General features: G+C 36.8%; 1 protein-coding gene across 1 annotated transcript; it reads right to left on the reverse strand.

The window, feature by feature from the left end:
* Positions 1-119: 119 nt before the first annotated feature.
* Positions 120-17,559, reverse strand: MRPL47 (mitochondrial ribosomal protein L47). Its single transcript, XM_045539724.1, has 7 exons — positions 17,423-17,559; positions 14,862-15,013; positions 14,272-14,332; positions 12,064-12,160; positions 5,372-5,502; positions 3,927-4,022; positions 120-333 (listed from the first exon to the last, which is right to left on the reverse strand). The coding sequence occupies exons 1-7, from the start codon at positions 17,518-17,520 to the stop codon at positions 210-212; spliced, it is 759 nt and encodes a 252-aa protein (XP_045395680.1). The 5' UTR covers positions 17,521-17,559; the 3' UTR covers positions 120-209.
* Between the last annotated feature and the right edge of the window lie 35 nt (positions 17,560-17,594).

A 17,594-nucleotide genomic window follows, 5' to 3' on the forward strand; every position in this document is an offset into this window, starting at 1 on the left:
TTTAATCGGAATTTTTTCTACCTAATTTTTTAAAAATTTGGTAAAAGAATGACCACTTCCAGAATTAGCATGTCACATTAACACTTATAATAACTGATAAGTCATTTGACTAAAAACAATTTCTTTAAACCACTTAACATGTTTATTACTTTTATATATAGACTAGTATGCAAGAAAAATAAAATGGTAAATTCAGGAGTTCAGACATCTTAGACAAGACTTGACTTCTGAGCTTCAGAAAGATGTGGAAACTTTTCTTGAAGAAATTTTTCTTTCTTTTTCTCTAAACTTTTCTTCCTTGTTCTGATGCGGGCTGCTTTTTCAAGTTCCAGTCTAGAATAATAAAAGCATAACAGCAATTTACACAAAAGTATTTCCCTATTACTCAATACTATCAAAATAATATACAAATCAATTACAGAAAAGCCTCAAACATGCCAGTCTTTGTATCTGCTATGTTATGTACATTATTAAACCTGAATAATAATTACTGTAAGCCTACATGAGTCAAGAGACAAATGTGAAATCAGAAGCATCTGAAACCCTGTAACAATATATATCCTATTTCCTGACTAGAAAGAACGTTTGGATCTTGCAAACCTGTAACAGATTGGACCTGAAGTCCAATCCTGGACTTTCTACCTTATTTTAGAAACACTAATTTTATTGAGTACATTAGGCTTTTGACATCCTGAGACTTGTGGGAATTACCTAATCTCATATAGTACTCACTCTAGCTTATCATTTCCCCTACAGAGAATAAAACCCTGCTAAGAGATGATATTTAGGCAGTAGTTAGATTTACCACTAAGTCAGCATCCCAGGACACAAGGCATTTGTGCCTCAGCTAAATCATGTTGACCTATAGGGTCAACTTGGGAATCGTCAAAATTGAAAATGATAAAAACATGGATGCCAAACCTCTGCTGCACTTAAATCGGCATTTTAGGGCCAGGTATAGCGGCTTACACCTATAATCCCAGTGCTTTGGGAAGTCAAGGTGGAAGGATTGCTGGAGACCAGCCTGGACAACATAGTGAAACCCCATCTCTACAAAAAATTTAAAAATTAGCCAGGTTTGGTGGCCTGCAGCTGTAGTTCTAGCTAACTACTTGGGAGGCTGAGGTAGGAAGCTTGCCTCAGCCTGGAAGTTTGAGGCTGCAGTGAGCTATGATCATGCCACTGTACTCCAGCCTAGGTAACAGAGTGAGACCCTGTCTCTTAAAAAAAAAAAACCTAGTTATTTTACAGGATATTTTACTGGCCAGTAGGCATATGTTTATATGAAATAGAGCAATACAATTAAGAGACGTACCAAATAACTATAATATGCTAGTGCTATGAAGTCAGAAATCTGAGATAGTAAGAGTTATATCTGGATAAAGACAATATGCACATATATAGAAAAAAATAAAAAGATTCTAAGTCAAAATGAGACTACCCATTCTATTCATCAATCTGTTCCAATTAAATTTTGGCCATTTACCAAAAAACCCATCTGAAAGGTTTGCTATGCTTAATATTCAGAAGATTATGCCACATTCTCTGAAGGTAAGGCTAAAAAAACTAGTTTCAAAAATAAGATCACTAGAATATATATATAAAGCCTGTAAAAGTAATGGCGGACTGATAAATTCTCATGCATTATTTTAAAAGTCACGTTATTTATATCTTCCATTTTTATATACTAAAGGGCAAAAGGATCAAATGGTACAACATTAGCTTTGGATAAATCATGGAGGAAAAAAATCAGCCAGTACAGTTAGATTTCTTTGGTTGTTCAGCATCTGAGCTAGGTCTTAAATGTGAATAAGTGGACAGATTTAAAAGCTGTAGGAACAGGAGAAGCAAAAGGGAGAAATGAGCAAGGTACATTTAAGAAACAAGGCAAGAGTTCTGATTTTGATGAGGGGTAAATAGTTAAGACTAACTTGTGGGAATACTGGGTGGGGAACAGATTTTATCCTTTAGACAGAAGCCTACTGTATGTTTTTGTTTTTAAAGATGCCAGGGGGTTGGGGGGTGTCTCTATGTTGCCCAGGCTGGTCTTGAACTTGTGGACCCAAGCGATCCTCCCACCTCAGCCTCCCAAGTAGTTGGGGCTACCAGCACACGCCACTGCACCCAGCTACTGTATGTTTTTGAACAACACTGATGTGATAAAAAGGCTTGAGGAAAATTAGCAAAGAAGCAATATCTGAATGGACCAGAGTGAGGAAGATGTTCAGTAATTTAATTTGATGAAGAGGGACTGCACTAGGGAAGAGACAACACAAGACAGATCCCGGAGACATTCTGCAGGGAGAATTAAATCAAGGATTGATTGAATCTAGAGCAGGGATCCCCAACCTATGGTGAGTTGTATAATTATTTCACTATATATTATAATGTAATAATAATAAAGTGCACAATAAATGTAATGTGTTTGAATCATCCCAAAACCATCTCCCCCCTCCTCCCCTCATCTGTGGAGAAACTGTCTTCCACGAAAACAGTCCCTAGTGCCAAAAAGGTTGGGGACCGCTGATCTAGAGCACTGGTGATGAAAAAGATGACTGATGTTTAGTGCCCATGTAGAACAGAAGTACTGCAGATAAAATGAGAGGTAACTGGTTCAGTATGGAAGATGAAAAATTTTAAATGTTATTCTAAAGTATACTAAACACTTTAAAGCTCAGTTTAAAGATGAATTCTATCCTGTTCAAGTTGTTTTAAGCTTTTTTTTTTTGGTATAGAAACAAGCTTTTGGGGGAGAAAATCAGTTTTTGAGGAACACTTGCTCAAAGTAGAATGTATTATCCAAGGCAGCTGTTAAAAGCTGTGCTTCTTGTGCTACTAGTTTTTCCCCTTTAACATTCCAGCCTTGAATTCTGATTTTTAGCACCTACAACCAGGAACCCTGTGGTTCGCCTACCCTGTCTCTCACTGCAGCTACTGCAATGGGAGCTGAGTAGCACCCTTGGCCCGGGAAACCACAAACATGCATTTCTTTTCCCTTCTAATTGCAGTTTGGGGAGCAAAACTCTCTGTTTCTGTCTGTTTGGGATGTGGATCAATGCTTTATTTTTTATATTTTTTGAGACAGGGTCTCTGTTGCCTGGGCTAGAGTGTAGTGGCATCATCATACTCATTGCAACCTCAAACTCCTGAGCTCAAGCTATCCACCTGCCTCAGCCTCCTGAGTAGCTGGGACTGTAGGCATGTACCACCACACGACGCCTGGCTGATTTTGCTATTTTTTTGTAGAGACAGTCTCACTCTTGCTCAGGCTGGTCTCAAATTCCTGGCCTCAAGCAATCCTGCCTCAGCCTCCCAAAGTGCTAGGATTACAGCCATGAGCTGCTGCACCTGGCCTGAATCTAGTGTTTTAAAGTAGCTCTTTTTAAAAATCTTATAATAATTATCAGCTGGTGATTCATAGGATCACTTCACTCCTCTACCTTAACAGAAGCCTGGTATTCTCCCTATTCAATTATAAACCTAATGCAGGAAAAATTCACTATAGGAAATATTTGGAGATCAACATTCTGCAGGATACCATGTATTCAGATACAATGCAACAGACCTCTCTTCTCTCCCTGGCCCCATTTCTTTTCCTCAGCCTTGCAATAACAGGAGCTCACATTTTATGCAACTGAATTGTTCGGACCTTCATTTTAACATTACAGTAGGATTTTCTATATATTTACATATCAACAAATAAACAGAAAAGCAGTAAAACTTCTGAAAAGATATGAACTATAATGTTAACTGGCGATTTTTGGATGGTAAGATTATATATATTGTATATATGACTTTAACTCTTTTTTACCTGACTTTCCTTTTTCTTATTACTTACATAATAACAGAACTTAAGATTTAAAAAGCCTAACATATCATCTGATATAAAGATAATATGTTTCGTTGTCAAGGGTACTTGTGCTCACCTGTTAAAACGTTCCACATAAGGCATTCCAAAGAATCGTTTCCTATGGTAGCTTTTATTTAGGTGCCAAGGTAGAGACCACGGCTTGAATTTGTGCCTGCCAAGAAAGCAAAAAGTTATTTGCCTTATAGAAAACATTTACTACATTTTGACTTTCTTAATTGACCTCAAATGGGTTAATCCAAATAAAAATTAGCAGAAAATAAACATTTTAGTGAGATGTTTTGGCAATTTCTCTCTTTTCTGTGTTGGATTAGATGGTTACAGACAGCACAGCTAATCCCCTGAATATGGCTCCAAGCAGCCCCCTCATCACAAACTCCATTAAAAGAACCTATCAAATGAGTACGTGCTATTAAGTGGTGTAATGTCCAGAGTACAGGGAAGGGCTCTAGCCACGCAAAATGCCTTCCCCATTTCGCTGACAGATGTTTACAATTCTAAAGATGCTTCATCTTGGCTGTTCAACCCAGTAGAGAGGTTTATCTAGACTGGGCCTTCTCAATTATTTATACCTCAGTGTGAATGCTGACTATCAGATCCTTTCCCAAAGTCTGACAAGACTCTGGGATCTAGATGTAGGAGAGACAAGGAGGTATACTGTTCTCATAATTTGGCCGAAGGCTTATCCTGATGGCAATGGGAGCAAACTGAACTGGTTCATGTGACCTTAATCCCTGAAAATTTATTGTAATTAATACTCCCAGGTTCTCAAAGGGTAAAGAGCACAGGTATGTATTCTGAAGTTAGCTTCACAAGTTTTATAATCTTCTGAAATTATATGTGTATATGTACATTTTCTGTAACTTTCATCAAATTCTCAAAGGTCATATGTTTCCATAAGATTAAGAATCACTGTCATAAAGAAAGAACATTCAGATAACTGAATCATGGGAATGGGATGCCTGGGCTGGTATCGGTTTTACCAGATAAAGCTACCTTCATTCATATCCTGGTGGTCCAAAGTGGTTTGGGATCTCTTCTTATGTTAGATACATCACTGTATGGTTAGATAATCAATGTATGGTGAGCGCTTCCTTAAAAGATTCTAGCAGGGGGCCAGGCGTGGTGGCTCACCCCTATAAACCTAGCACTCTGGGAGTCCTAGGAGGGAGGATCACTTGAGGCCAGGAGTTTGAGACCAGCCTGAGCAAGAGCGAGACCCTGTCTCTACAAAAAATAGAAAAATTAGCCAGACATGATGGTGTGTGCCTATAGTTCCAGATACTTGGGAGGCTGAGGCAGGAGGACCCGCTTGAGCCCAGGAGTCTGAGGTTGCAGTGAGCTATGATGATACCACTGCACTCTAGCTGGGGCAACAGAGTGAGACTCTGTCTCAAAAAAATTAAAAAATCCAAATTAAAAATCAAAAAAAGATACTGGCAGGGGAATGAGGCATGGGATCTCCACAATTATCTTAGAATAGCCACAGTATAATTTATGTACCAGATGACTCTTCCAAAGATGTCTCTTCTCCAAGCACCAGGTCTAGGATTTTCTTGACCAGTCTGAAGAAGCCTTAGGGCATCTTCTCTTTCCTGGACAACTTTATCTAATGCATCCATGGAATCTACTACCTGAGAAGGGAAAGATACAATTTCAACAATCACCTATAACAAAATTCCAAAGAAAGAGAATATATATTTTGCTAAAGAATCACTCTTTCAAGCATTTCTTAAAGATCTTTTTGGCACAAGTATGTACACATGAATGTCTATATTATCACTTTCTATAATTTTTAAAAAGCTTATAATTTCATTTAAATGAAAATCTATTTAGGTTACATTTCCATATATTAGTTTTGTTTGGAGTGGGATACATACACTTGTACAGATTCCTTCAGAAGACCCAATTTGACTCATGTAATTTCAAAACCCAATGAGCAGCCAGGTACAGTGGCTCACGCCTGTAATCCTAGCACTCTGGGAGGCCGAGGCGGGCGGATCGTTTGAGCTCAAGAGTTCGAGACCAGCCTGAGGAAGAGCGAGACCCCATCTCTACTAAAAATAGAATGGACAGCTAAAAATATATATCGAAAAAATTAGCTGGGCATGGTGGCACATGCCTGTAGTCCCAGCTACTCGAGAGGCTGAGGCAGGAGGATCGCTTGAGCCCAGGAGTTTGAGGTTGCTGTGAGCTAGGCTGACGCCACGGCACTCACTCTAGCCCGGGAAACAGAGCGAGACTCTGTCTCAAAAAAAAAAAAAAAAAAAAAGAAAGAAAGAAAACAAAAAAAACCCAGTGAGCTAATAAGAAGTAGTAACAATTTGCTATCTTTGTTATATTAATTACCATGTTTTGACTTCAACTAATCACTGTGTCCCTCACATGCAGACACACATATTTTGGCCTGCCCGGCAGCTGTTGCTATTACAGGGAAAGGAATATCAGTCTATCTTGGTACTAATCTCCAAAGATTCATCAAGATGCAAGATGATACTATTAAACTTCTATTTACTTTTATCCTTTTAAGATTTCTATTGTTTTCTAATATATGTAGTAATACATTAGTAGATCAACATATATTTGTTTATAAATAAATATTCACATATTGGGAATTGTAATATCAGATGAGCCAAACTTTTTCACAGTTCTAAATACATACTGAAAACCGTTTGTGCGTCTATCACCCCAGAACATCACAACAGATATCAAACACTGCATACACACATTTGTTTCTTATAAGAATCCTCAAAAAAAAGTGCAGATTAGGTTATAAAGATAATTCCCCAGGTAGCTAAGAGATCTGAAACAGATGTGAAAGTTTCACAACTTTAGATAAATTACCTCATAACCTGTTTATTCAGTTCATACTCAGCACTTTCCCAACTTCACTCAATGCCTTACAGTAGCTGAACTCAACGTCTTCCTCTATTTGAATTTCTAAAAAAATCCTTGAGAAATAAAAGACAGGCAAAACAAATCCTTTTTTGAAGATAGACAAACTTAGCACAGTGAAGGGGCCACACTGGTAAGGGCTTAACACAAAGCTCTCTAACCTTTAGGAATGTGTAGTAAATCTGGCTGTTGACTGACTACATTAAACAATTTGCCCAAGCAAGGGCAGGGCTTGAGGCTTCTAACTGAAATCTAATGTTAGCTCACAAAGATAAAAAGTAAACAGCTACCAAATCCAGAGAGTTAACGTTCAAATGTTTGTGCCAATAGATGTGCAGAAAAATCAGAAGCATCAATTAGGTATACCTTATTCAAAACAAGTCAACCTCAAAGAGCCTTCTTTTCTAGTTGATAAGTTTCTCAGAGCCAAGAGTGTCAGCTTGTTTATATAAGAGAGAATACAAAATTAATGGGACTGTGTTTGAGAGTCTGGAACACACAATTCTATTTGTAGTTAGTAATTAAATTTAGAGAATAACCCTTGAAACACATTTTTTAAAAGAGACTAAAAAACCAGACTTGTAAAATTATATTCAGTCTTTCAGCATTTGCCTTGTTTCTGTATTTCAAACACAGAGGCATTAACACAATATCATATATTTATGTGATCAATAAATACTAACAAAGTGAAGAGAGGCACGTACAGCCTGGGTTTTTAATCTCAAAAGGGTACTTAATTACTTTAGTCACAATTCTACCAGAATTGCAAAGTTTCTCCCCCAAATTTAATATTGTCTTGTAAATAAAACTTGTTGTTAATCTGCTTGAACTGGGTATCAACCCAGATCAGCCCAGTGATAAAAATTACATCCCAATTATAATTCTTGTTTTCTCTTTTTACTCTTCCTTAAACAGTTCCAAATCTTCAGTTTTCAATATCTTATATTGAGTTAGCTTCAACATCTTACATTGAGAATAATTCTTTTTGACTTTTGCTTGATAAAGTTTCCTTAGTAGTTGGTCACAAAACACCGGGAACACTAGATATATTTGAGGTTTAAAAAAAAATTATGACCACGTATAGCTTACCTGGAGTAAACTTTCATTATTTTGGACTCTACTAATTCAGAAAGTACAGTACATACAACCTATTGGGCTGAAGTTCACCCCTGAATTATGCATTTAAAGCAGAAGGAGGGGATAATCTATTATTGTAGTTCAAAAATCTTACAATAGCACTGTTACAGCAAAAGCTTTTTCATCAAGTAAACAATGTGTTATTTATAAAGCATCCTTACTTGTCAATAAAATTTAAAAAGTCTCTAAAACATAAATTTTCTTAGCCGAGTTAGGAAACATACCTGAAAATAAACCACATCACTTTATAAATGTTACGTAGCAAGAAGGACACCTACAATGCAGATCTTAGTTTATATTATTCTCCATTAAAAGGAGAATACTCCACTGTTAAATGGCTGATTCCAGGCCTGGGGCAGAGAAAGGACAAGATGAATCCAGAACATCATGCTGTGCCCCATCAAAGAGTGATGAGGACAAAGGGCCCAGCTTGAAGGAACTCACAATGGCCAAATCAGGAATGATAGTATTAATATTAAAAGATTATAACCCACTGAATAAAATTGCAATTCACAAGTCCACACTGATAGAATCAATGAACTAACACAGAGAGAAATGGGGAGAAGGGAAAGCCCTTCCTTTCAGAAGACAATAAATGTAGAAAAAATGATAGGATTAGAAAACACCATCTAGCAAACATTGTAATAATAACTGATTCAGATAAGAATCATCAATGTATGCTAAAACCAGTGAGTGAAAGTTGAGGAGTTATAGGATATTTAAACTATTTCTAAGTATTATTTATTTAAATACAAAGAAAAAATAGTAACTACTGCATATAGCGGAAAAAACCGAAAGACCACCTTAGTCAAGTTATCAGTGCTAATATCAACAGTCACAGAATAAATCAATATCCTGTACACCTCCTGATATGATGCACTGTGGAAAAATATGGCATCACTTCTATGATATTCCTGCCAATCTTATCACGAGAAACATCACACAAACTCAAATTGAGGGACTGGCCTATACTCTTCAAAAATGTCAACGTCCTTCCTTTAGGTCGGAACCGCCATCTTCCAGTAATCTACCAAAATGATGAACACAAAGGGAAAGAGGAGAGGCACCTGACACATGTTGTCCATGCCTTGTAGAAAACACGGATTTGTTCCTTTGGCCACATACATGAGAATCCACAAGAAAGGTGATATTGTAGACATCAAGAGACTGGATACTGTTCAAAAAGGCATGCCTCGGCTGGGCGCAGTGGCTCACACCTGTAATCCTAGCACTCTGGGAGGCCGAGGTGGGTGGATCGCTCGAGGTCAGGAGTTCGAGACCAGCCTGAGCAAGAGTGAGACCCTGTCTCTACCAAAAATAGAAAGAAATGATTTGGACAGCTAAAAATCTATATAGAAAAAATTAGCTGGGCATGGTGGCGCATGCCTGTAGTCCCAGCTACTCGGGAGGCTGAGGCAGTAGGATCGCTTAAGCCCAGGAGTTTGAGGTTGCTGTGAGCTAGGCTGACGCCACGGCACTCACTCTAGCCCAGGCAACAAAGTGAGACTCTGTCTCAAAAAAAACCACAAAACAACAACAACAAAAAAAAAACCCAAAAAGGCATGCCTCACAAATGTTACCATGGCAAAACTGGAAGAGTCTACAATGTTAACCTAGCATGCGGTTGGCACTGTAAACAAAAAAGAGCAAGATTCTTGCTAAGAGGATTAATGGGTGTATTGAGCATATTAAGCACTCTAAGAACCAAGATAGCTTCCTGAAACGTGAAGGAAAATGATTAGAAAAAGGAGGAAGCCAAAGAGAAAGATACCTGGGTTCAACTGAAGTGCCAGCCTACTCCACCCAGAGAAGCACACTTTGTGAGAAGCAATGGAAAGGAGCCTGAGCTCCTGGAACCTATCCCCTATGAATTCATGGCATAAGATGTGTAAAAAATGAAAGACCCCTAAACTGAAAAAAAAAGTCAATGTCATGAAACACAGAAACTGAGTCTCCACCTTAAAGGAGACTGAAGAGACACAAAAACTGAAAATGTGTGATTCAAGATTTTCTTTTGCTTTATTGTTGGGATAAGTGTTAAAATCTAAATAAGATCTGTAGATTACAGGTAATATTTTACCAATGTTAATTTCTTGATTTTAAAAATTATATAGTCGTTATACAAGGGAATATCCTTGGTTTTCTGGAAATATACAATTAAGTTTTTTTTGTTTGTTTTGAGACAGAGTCTTGCTCTGTCACCCTGGCTAGAGTGCCGTGGCCTCAGCCTAGCTCACAGCAACCTCAAACTCCTGGGCTCAAGCGATCCTTCTGCCTCAGCCTCCCAAGTAGCTGGGACTACAGGCATGTGCCACCATGCCTGGCTAATTTTTTCTATATATTTTTAGTTGTCCAGATAATTTCTATTTTTAGTAGAGACAGGGGTCTCGCTCTTGCTCAGGCTGGTCTTGAATACAATTAAGTTTTTATGGATAAAGGGTTATAATGTATATAACTTACTTTCAAACATTTGAGAAAAAAATTGTGTGGAGGGGTGGTGGAGGCAGAGATAATGCAAATGTGGTAAAATAATCACATGAGGAATCTAAATGAGGGGTATATGGGAATTCTTTGTACTATTCTTGTAATTTTTCTCTAAGTCTAATATTATGTCAAGATAAAGTTTAAAAAAAACGTTATAAAACTCAACTTTCACTAAATCAGAGTTATTCTCTGGGCCCAGTTTGAAGGAATTCACACGGGCCAAGTATTTACCCTCCCTAATTAGGGTAAATACTTGAGGTTTTATTCCAGACCTTCTGTGACTTTCTCCAGGGATATTATGTCCTTCCTTCTTAAAGGCAATGTAGCAATTATGGTTGTAACTGGTGTGAGGAAAAGAAACTAAAGTAGCTGAGGTTAGGCAGCAGGACTAACGCCATTACAAAAACTGAGTTCTGTTGTCACTATTTTCTTTTCTTTCTTTTTTTTTTTGAGACAGAGTCTCACTCTGTTGCCCAGGCTAGAGTGCCGTGGCATCAGCCTAGCTCGCAGCAACCTCAAACTTCTGGGTTTGAGCGATCCTCCTGCCTCAGCCTCCCAAGTAGCTGGGACTACAGGCATGCGCCACCATGCCCGGCTAATTTTTTCTATACATTTTTAGTTGCCCAGCTAATTTCCTTCTATTTTTAGTACAGACAGGGTCTCCCTCTTGCTTAGGCTGGTCTCGAACTCCCGAGCTCAAATGATCCACCTGCCTTGGCCTCCCAGAGTGCTAGGATTACAGGCATGAGCCACCATGCCTGGCCTCACTGACTATTTTCTATAGCACAGAAAAATCAATAGAGTTGATCTTGAAAGCAATCTAGGAAAAAACCTCATAAATCTAACTAAATAAAAATATAAAACTTCCACATAGAAAAATTATCTTAAATGTACTTTTTTAAAAAAGGCAGATCTACATATTGATATAGAAAGATATCCAGGATATACTAGGTAAGTGAAAAATACAAGTTTAAGAAGAGTATATAAAGTATCATCAAATTTGTGTAAATAAAAATAATGAGACACACTTCTAAATGTATAGAAAAATTCTGATGGATAAATAAGCAACACATAAGATTGATTACCTTGGAGTGGGAATAGGAACACAAGAGATATTTCTGTCAATGATGAAGAAAACCTAATTTAAAAATAACTGATCCTTCACAACTACATAAATACATTAAACACTGCTGACTGTAAACTTAAAAATGATTAAGATGGTAAATTTTATGTTATATGATTTTGACCACAGTAAAAAAAAAATGCATTAAAAAATTGATCTAGTTGGTGAGGAAGTGGTTAAAGCAAAACCAGAAATGTAAAGTGGTGCACTTACTTTAGAAAATACTTCGGTGGTTTCTTAAAATGTTAAACACAGGTTTACCATATGACCCAGCAATTTCCCTCCTAGGTATCTATTCAAATGAAAACATTTGTCCACACGTATGCTGGGGATGCAGGTAGGAATTAGGAATGACTGCAGGTAGGTTTGAGATTTCTTTTTGGGATAATGGAAATGTTCTAAAATGAGATAACTGTAATGGTTGCACAACTCTACATTTACCAAAAATCAAACAGAAATAGAAAAAAAGAAATCTATTTGACAATACAGGAAACATACGCTCACTCCATTTAGCTTTTATCCTCTACTCCAGTCTCCAGCCTCCCCTAACCCTTACCTTCTCTAACCGCTCTGGACTTGGCATTGGCAAGCTCTGCCGCTTGGCCTCCTGCTCTAGGGTTAACAGCATGTTTCTTTCTTTCAGTAGGACATACCTGTATAAAAGAACACAAAGCTTGTCATGTGGCTATGTAAATAAAGCTGTGATTTATGACATCAAAATTAATGATCTGTACTTGAAAGCCATTTAGAAATCTCAATATACAGAATATCACTACAAAGAATAATCCTTTATACAGAATGGTATCTTTGCCTATCCATTTGTTCAATAAACTTTCCATGTACCACATATTGTATTAAGTGCTAGGAGAGTTACAAAGAAGCATAAAGCATGGTCCTTACATTCCAAGTGGAACAAGAAGATGGAAGATAAAAATATTTACTGAGGATCTGTTATATGCCAGGCAGTGTGCTTAGCACTTTATATACATTACTTTATTTAATCCTCACAACAACCTTTTAAGGTTGGTATTATTTCCACTTCCTAAATGAAGAAACTAAGACAGAGAGAAGTAAGGTATGCTGGGTCACACAGCTAATTCAAGAAACAAATCCTGGACTCTGTGTGTGCAAAATCCATTCTATTTTCACTTCTGAAACTACAATGTGATGTAGCATACTGCACGGGACAGACAAGTACCAGAAGAATTAAGTGGGAAAGAGGAGACATCCCTTCTAGCTAAGATGAAGGGAAAGCTTAATAGGGGAGATGGGATTTATTAGGATGAAAGGGAGAGCAAAGCAAACGAGCAAAGCAAACAATCAAAGGTACTGAACCAGTAGAGCTGAAGTAAGAATAGGTCATCTGAATACATCTGTTTGAGAATCAGAATAGAAAGGAAATAAACATGGAGGGCACTGAAAATGAAACAAAGGAATTGGGATATTTTATACTATGGAAGAAGACAATTTTAGGGGAAGGAGTGGCAGAAGATTATTTGGTTGTAGCCATGATGAATGCTGAAACGGCCCTAACTATCCTTTCACTAATAACTCACATTAACAATGCTTTAATACAACTTATTTTTCTAAAATGAATAAACATAGTATTAGTGGTTTTTATAAATACTTTATAATTCTTTAATCTGCCATGAAAGATAACCCTTCAAATCAGGGGATAAAGATGTCAATGCCTACTACTAGAGTGCCTAGGCAGATAATAATCATGAGTGAAGTTGATGTGGTGAAAGAACAACAGGGTGGGTAGAAGTAGTGTGCGCTGCTTCATCTAGAAGGGGCAGCTGCTATAAAGAGCAGCCAGTTATTGCCATACAGGTCATACAAGGCCTGTGTTGCCAAATCACAGGTCTGATTATTTAAGAGAAGCCAGAAATCCTTACTTTGTGTGTGAAATTTTCCAATTTTAAAAATAAGTACAGTTTAGGCTGGGCGTGGTGGCTCATGCCCGTAATACTAGCACTCTGGGAGGGCGAGGCAGGAGGATCGCTTGAGGTTAGGAGTTTGAGACCGGCCTGAGCAAGCGCAAGCTGGGCAACTAAAAATAGAAACAAAAAATTAGGCGGGCGTGATGGCAAGCGCCTGTAGTCCCAGCTACTTGGGAAGCTGAGGCAGGAGCCTAGGAGTTTGAGGTTGCTGTGAGTTAGGCTGAAGCATGGCACTCTAGCCTAGGCAACAAAGCCAGACTCTGTCTCAAAAAAAAATAAAATAAATAAAAATAAGTACAGTCCATACAAAACACATCTTTCGGCTAAAAGTGCGTTAAAAATGCAACTCTGTCTTAAATCTTTTTAGGCCTCTCTAATTCATCAGGAGAACATGCCAGAAAAATCTACCTAAATTCTCAATTAAATGCACCGTCCAACACACCACCAAAGCAAATAAGCCAAAGATTACAGACCACAAAAAAGGTAATAAAAAGGAGAGAAATATAAATACGACCAACTATTCCCCATTTCATTTATGAGTTAGTTTACTGAAACTATTAGTATAAAGGTGTTAATATGACCAGTAGCAGTTACAGTAAAATTTCTAAACCGCCAAGTACTTGAGAACTGTGACATATTTGTCTTAATGCAATCTAAAGTGTCATATTTATAAAATTTTTCACGATCTTATATATTATCCACAGTACTATAAGACAAATCACTTTACTCAATTTCTCATATCAGATAGATACAAAGTTTTTTACCTCATTGTTATACTGTAACTATTTGAAACACGATGTTAATATACTTTGTATACTTACCAAAGTTTATGTAAATCTTCATTACTTTTGTTCCTTAATTGCTGACAGGTCCATGATGCTCCTATTAAAATCATAATTCATAACCTGAAATAATGTTTCTAGTTATATCCCCTTGGCAAATTACTTAACCACTTTAAACCTGTTTCTTCATCTGTAAGATAGTTAATAGCTTTATTATATCATATAACGTGACATGTAATTAGGACTAAATTGAATAACACATATGAAAATATGATTAACAAATAGCATTCAAAAATGTTAGCATTAGTACAAAATGCATTTTCACACCCTAGTGAGAAAACACTTATATTGTTATAATTTTAATTATCACTAAAAAATGAAACCTAAAATAAACCCTAAACTTCACTTTAATTAATAATTTCAACCTACTCCTCTTCTAATCCTTTTGCCAATCTGCCAAGGAACAATTAAGTCTACTATTACACTGTCCTTTCAATTTTCTCTAGTAGACAGTCCCAAAGGAAATCAAAAAAGGAAACACCTAAATAATTCCTAAATTGGATAAATAATCCTACAGTGATGGAGGGTTCAATAAATACAGTTAATATTGACCAGTCCAAATATCTCACCAGATTTTACTTTTTCTTCTCCCCAGTTCTTTGGGTCATCAAAAAATTCTTCCAGTCCTTTTCTTGATGATGTAGTATGAAGTAATTTGCACTGGTGAAAGGATGTGACATCTGGTATATTCTTAGGTAACAAATTAAGAGAAAGCCTGCAACTGAATGCATATAAACAAGTGCTTAAAGTTTCATAATATTTGGATTTTAAAAGTAATAAACAGAATCATTTCCTCATCTATAATGTTAAAAAAGCCTACTCAGGGTTTCTGCACAAGCAATAAACTTTTAAAATGCTTTAGAATGTATTTTTAACAAGCATTATAGAAGTTGCTATCCTATAATTTCAGAGGTAATATATTTATATAATTATATTTTAAGGTAAAAATATTCTGAAGGTCAATTTTGCAACGTGTCAGGGGTCCAAAATGCTTCCTCCTTTAACTTGGTAATTCTACATCTAGAAATTTTAACTAAAGAAATCATCATAGATGGGAATTTATAAATTACAATGTTGGCTGGGCTCACAACTACAATCCCAGCCCTTTAGGAGGCCGAGGTGAGAAGATCACATGAGGAAAAGGAGTTTGAGACCACAGCCTGGGCAAGATAGCAAGATCAAGTCTCTACAAAACATAAAATAGTCAGGTTTGGTGCTGCAAGCTTGTAGCTACTTGGGAGGCTGATCACTTGAGCCCAGGAGTTCAAGGCTGTCTTGAGCTATTATCAGCTCAATGCACTCCAGCCTAGATGACATAATGAGACCCTGTCTCTAAAAAAAAAAATTTAATTAAACAATTAAAATGTTTATTAAAACATTATATATGATATCAAAAGGTTGATAATTATGTGCAACTGGGAAATTGTTAAAATTATTATGTATCTATATCATAAATTATTATGCAATAATTTAAAAATTATGTCTTAAAAATTATTTAATGACCTGGAGAAATGATTTAAAACAAAATAGTGAAGTGTATCACAAGTGTTGTATTTCAACCAGAAATATTTAAGCTGAATCTAATCATGAGGAAATAATCAGCAAAATCTAAAATGGAGAGAGATTCTTCAAAAGCTAATCTTAACAAAAATGTCAACATCATGAAAGAAAAAAAGAAGACACTGTTCTAGACTAAAAGATACTAAAGAAACATGACAACTAATTCAATAAATGATCCTTCACTGGATCCTGAATCAAAAAGAAAAAAAAATGACCAGGACAACTGAGGACTTTTGAATTTGGAATGTATGCTAGATAATAGCAGTATAATTATAGTATTGTATCAATACTAAATATCCTGAGTGTGATCACTGTATTGTGGTATTAAGATAATGTCCTTGTTCTTTGAAGATATGTGATGAAGTGTCATTATGTTTGAAATTCTGACATGCCTCAAGTAGCTCAGAAAAAAGAGCATGAATAAAAAGAGGGTTATTCTTTGTATTACTCCTACAACTTTTCTGTTTGTTTGAAAATTTTTTCAATAAAAAGTTGAGAAAACTATAGAGCACAAACATGGATATATGTAAATATGATACTAATTTTATTTAAAAATTACATATGTGTGTATTATGCAATGTTAAAAAGAATGGAAGGAAACCTATGTATCTCTGGGTGGTAGAATTAAAGCTGATTTTTACTTTCTTCTTCAAAATACTCCATTTTCCAAAGTGTCTGGAAATGAACATATATTCATCTTAAAATAAAAAGGCTAAAATTATTTCCTTTTAAAGGAAAAAAGATGAAGTAAAAGACAATTGATCCAAGTTTGCCACCTTGGTCAAGTTATAACATCTGAGCCTCTGTGAAATGGAAAAAGAATGCTTACCTTTGAGGTTAGCGTAATAATACATTAGCACATAATATATACTCAATAATTGCTTATGCATTCAAAAGCATATACCTGAATGCATTTTTACTTCCTATAAAAAAAATCTGACATACCCTACTGTTTACAAAATTCAACTCATTTTAGACAACTGTCAATAAAGGGTGGGAAACCACACATCCTAGAGTCAAAAACTATCAGTCTGTCCAGAAGACAAGTTGTCTTCCCACCTCGAAATAATGAACACCATTTCTAAGGTGCTCCTTTTTCATACCTGCAGGGTTACTTGCCGTCCATTTGTCTACTTTCATAATTTATTCAAAATTTACTGAACAATCTCTTTTTGACAGATCCCGGAAATACAAAGGCCCTTTCTTTTTTATCCATCCAAACCTGACACAGCCTGCCGTTCCATGCAGTTGGGTCAAGTTTTTCTCAACTCACCCAGCCCAAGAGCATGCTTCTGTACCTCTAGGTTTACTTCAACAAATGCTGCTCATCTACAAACCCCACCTACACCTATTGTCTGTTTCACAGAAGAGGACAACAAAATGTTTGAGGAAGGAACGTGAAGGAAGGAAGGTGGACAACGTCTCCAAGGTCACTCACTCCTCACACATAGGTGGGTTCCGGCTCTGCCACCCAGGCGGCTTTTCCATCCCTAACCTGTTCTCGGGATCTCAGCAGAAAAACAAGATCCAAAGCTGGAAGGTGGACAAACCTATTCCATACATCACTTACCCTGTGCTGGCAGGGACCGGAAGAGTTATTAACGATCTGGACGCCTTCAGGGCGGCTGAGACTCTTCTACAAACAATAGCCAAACTGGCAGCAGCCATTTTTTCACATAACTAAGCAAATCGCGTTTCCTCCAACCAGGCGTCACTTCCGGCATCCCACGCAGACGCATAAG

This window comes from Lemur catta, chromosome 1 (assembly GCF_020740605.2).
Source record: "Lemur catta isolate mLemCat1 chromosome 1, mLemCat1.pri, whole genome shotgun sequence".
Classification (NCBI taxonomy): domain Eukaryota; kingdom Metazoa; phylum Chordata; class Mammalia; order Primates; family Lemuridae; genus Lemur; species Lemur catta.